Genomic DNA, 2,427 nt, shown 5'->3' with positions numbered 1-2,427 from the left:
CAACATACAAGTCATCCATCACCCATTCTGCGTCCTGCAGTTAAAGCTTACGTAAATATTTGGTGTTGTTGGGATACCGTTTCCGTTAAGCAAATTGAATATATGTAAATGCAGACGCTTTGGTGATATTAACATCAGTGTCATCCATCAAGTAAGATATTCTTAATCTTCTGTGTGACAAATGACGGACAGATTGAACAGCAAGATGCAATATGTATCAAGTAAAAGATATCATAGTCTGATTAATTTCCTGCCGGTGGTGACTGGGGATCAGAAATTGTTGTGCCAGACACCTCGTTCACGAGCACACGTCAAACAGCAATTCTCATGAGCATTCATCACTCCAGTTAATCCGAGCATCTACAGCACTGTTGTGTAGTGTAATATCGTTACTTTAGTGTACAGATCTGAAACGACTGACGTGATCACTAAGTGTATATGGAATGGTATACTGTGTATACTGTCACAACCACTTGATGAAGTAGCGCATTAGGATGGCAGACATTGGTGCGATGATGCACGGGGAGGTCACTATTGTAGCTTGGTGCCGAAGTGCGGAGGGCGATACGTGTTTCCTGGTGTAGTATACGTAGGGTGCTGGGATGATGCATGTTTCCTGGCGTTGTAGGGTGCTTGGGATGACACATGGTTCCTGCTGTTGTAGGGTGCTTGGGATGATACCTGTCTCCTGCTGTTGTAGGGTGCATGGGATGATACCTGTCTCCTGCTGTTGTAGGGTGCATGGGATGATACCTGTCTCCTGCTGTTGTAGGGTGCATGGGATGATACCTGTCTCCTGCTGTTGTAGGGTGCTTGGGATGATACCTGTCTCCTGCTGTTGTAGGGTGCATGGGATGATACCTGTGTCTCCTGCTGTTGTAGGTCTCCTGCTGTTGTAGGGTGCTTGGATACCTGTCTCCTGCTGTTGTTGTAGGGTGCATGGGATGATACATGTCTCCTGGGATGATACATGTCTCCTGCTGTTGTAGGGTGCTTGGGATGATACCTGTCTCCTGCTGTTGTAGGTAGCTTGGGATGATACCTGTCTCCTGCTGTTGTAGGGCGCTTGGGATGATACATGTCTCCTGCTGTTGTAGGGTGCTTGGATAATACCTGTCTCCTGCTGTTGTAGGGTGCATGGGATGATACATGTCTCCTGCTGTTGTGTCTCAGTCTCCTGCTGTTGTAGGGTGCTTGGGATGATACCTGTCTCCTGCTTGGGATGATACCTGTCTCCTGCTGTTGTAGGGTGCTTGGGATGATACCTGTCTCCTGCTGTTGTAGGGTGCTTGGGATGATACTTGTCTCCTGCATGTCTCCTGCTGTTGTAGGGTGCTTGGGATGATACCTGTCTCCTGCTGTTGTAGGGTGCTTGGGATGATACCTGTCTCCTGCTGTTGTAGGGTGCTTGGGATGATACGTGTCTCCTGCTGTTGTAGGGTGCATGGGATGGGTGCATGGGATGATACTGCTGTGCTTGGGATGATACCTGTCTCTGCTGTGTAGGGTGCTTGGGATGATACATGTCTCCTGCTGTTGTAGGGTGCTTGGATAATACCTTCCCCTGTTGTTGTAGGGTGCTTGGGATGATACCTGTCTCCTGCTGTTGTAGGGTGCTTGGGATGATACCTGTCTCCTGCTGTTGTAGGGTGCTTGGGATGATACCTGTCTCCTGCTGTTGTAGGGTGCTTGGGATGATACCTGTCTCCTGCTGTTGTAGGGTGCTTGGGATGATACCTGTCTCCTGCTGTTGTAGGGTGCTTGGGATGATACCTGTCTCCTGCTGTTGTAGGATGTGTCTTGCTGTTGTAGGGTGCTTGGGATGATTCGTGTCTCCTGCTGTTGTAGGGTGCACGGGATGATACCTGTCTCCTGCTGTTGTAGGGTGCTTGGGATGATACATGTCTCCTGCTGTTGTAGGGTTCTTGGGATGATACCTGTCTCCTGCTGTTGTAGGGTGCATGGGATGATACCTGTCTCCTGCTGTTGTAGGGTGCTTGGGATGATACCTGTCTCCTGCTGTTGTAGGGTGCTTGGGATGATACGTGTCTCCTGCTGTTGTAGGGTGCTTGGGATGATACGTGTCTCCTGCTGTTGTAGGGTGCTTGGGATGATACATGTGTCCTGCTGTTGTAGGGTGCTTGGGATGATACCTGTCTCCTGCTGTTGTAGGGTGCTTGGGATGATACCTGTCTCCTGCTGTCGTATGGTGCATGGCATGATAAATGTCTCCTGCTGTTGTAGGGTGCATGGGATGATACGTGTCTCCTGCTGTTGTAGGGTGCTTGGTATGATACCTTTCTGGTTCTAGTGCTGTACAGTTCGTGGATGGCACATGTTTCCAATTATGTTTTAGGATGACAGGTGTGTCCTGGCGAAGCAGTGTAGACGACCTGTGGCAACACAAGTTTTGTTCTATCGTCAACG

The 2,427-nt window shown here is 49.2% G+C and overlaps 1 protein-coding gene across 1 annotated transcript; it reads right to left on the bottom strand.

Moving 5' to 3' along the window:
• Window positions 1-463: 463 nt before the first annotated feature.
• On the bottom strand, window positions 464-2,215 carry LOC124273199 (mucin-6-like). The gene has a single exon (XM_046708418.1). The coding sequence runs from the start codon at window positions 2,213-2,215 to the stop codon at window positions 464-466; it is 1,752 nt and encodes a 583-aa protein (XP_046564374.1).
• Between the last annotated feature and the right edge of the window lie 212 nt (window positions 2,216-2,427).

The sequence above is a fragment of the Haliotis rubra genome, unplaced genomic scaffold (assembly GCF_003918875.1).
Source record: "Haliotis rubra isolate DU_JTF1 unplaced genomic scaffold, ASM391887v1 Scf178, whole genome shotgun sequence".
Classification (NCBI taxonomy): Eukaryota; Metazoa; Mollusca; class Gastropoda; order Lepetellida; family Haliotidae; genus Haliotis; species Haliotis rubra.
This window is presented reverse-complemented; position numbering and strand designations above follow the sequence as displayed.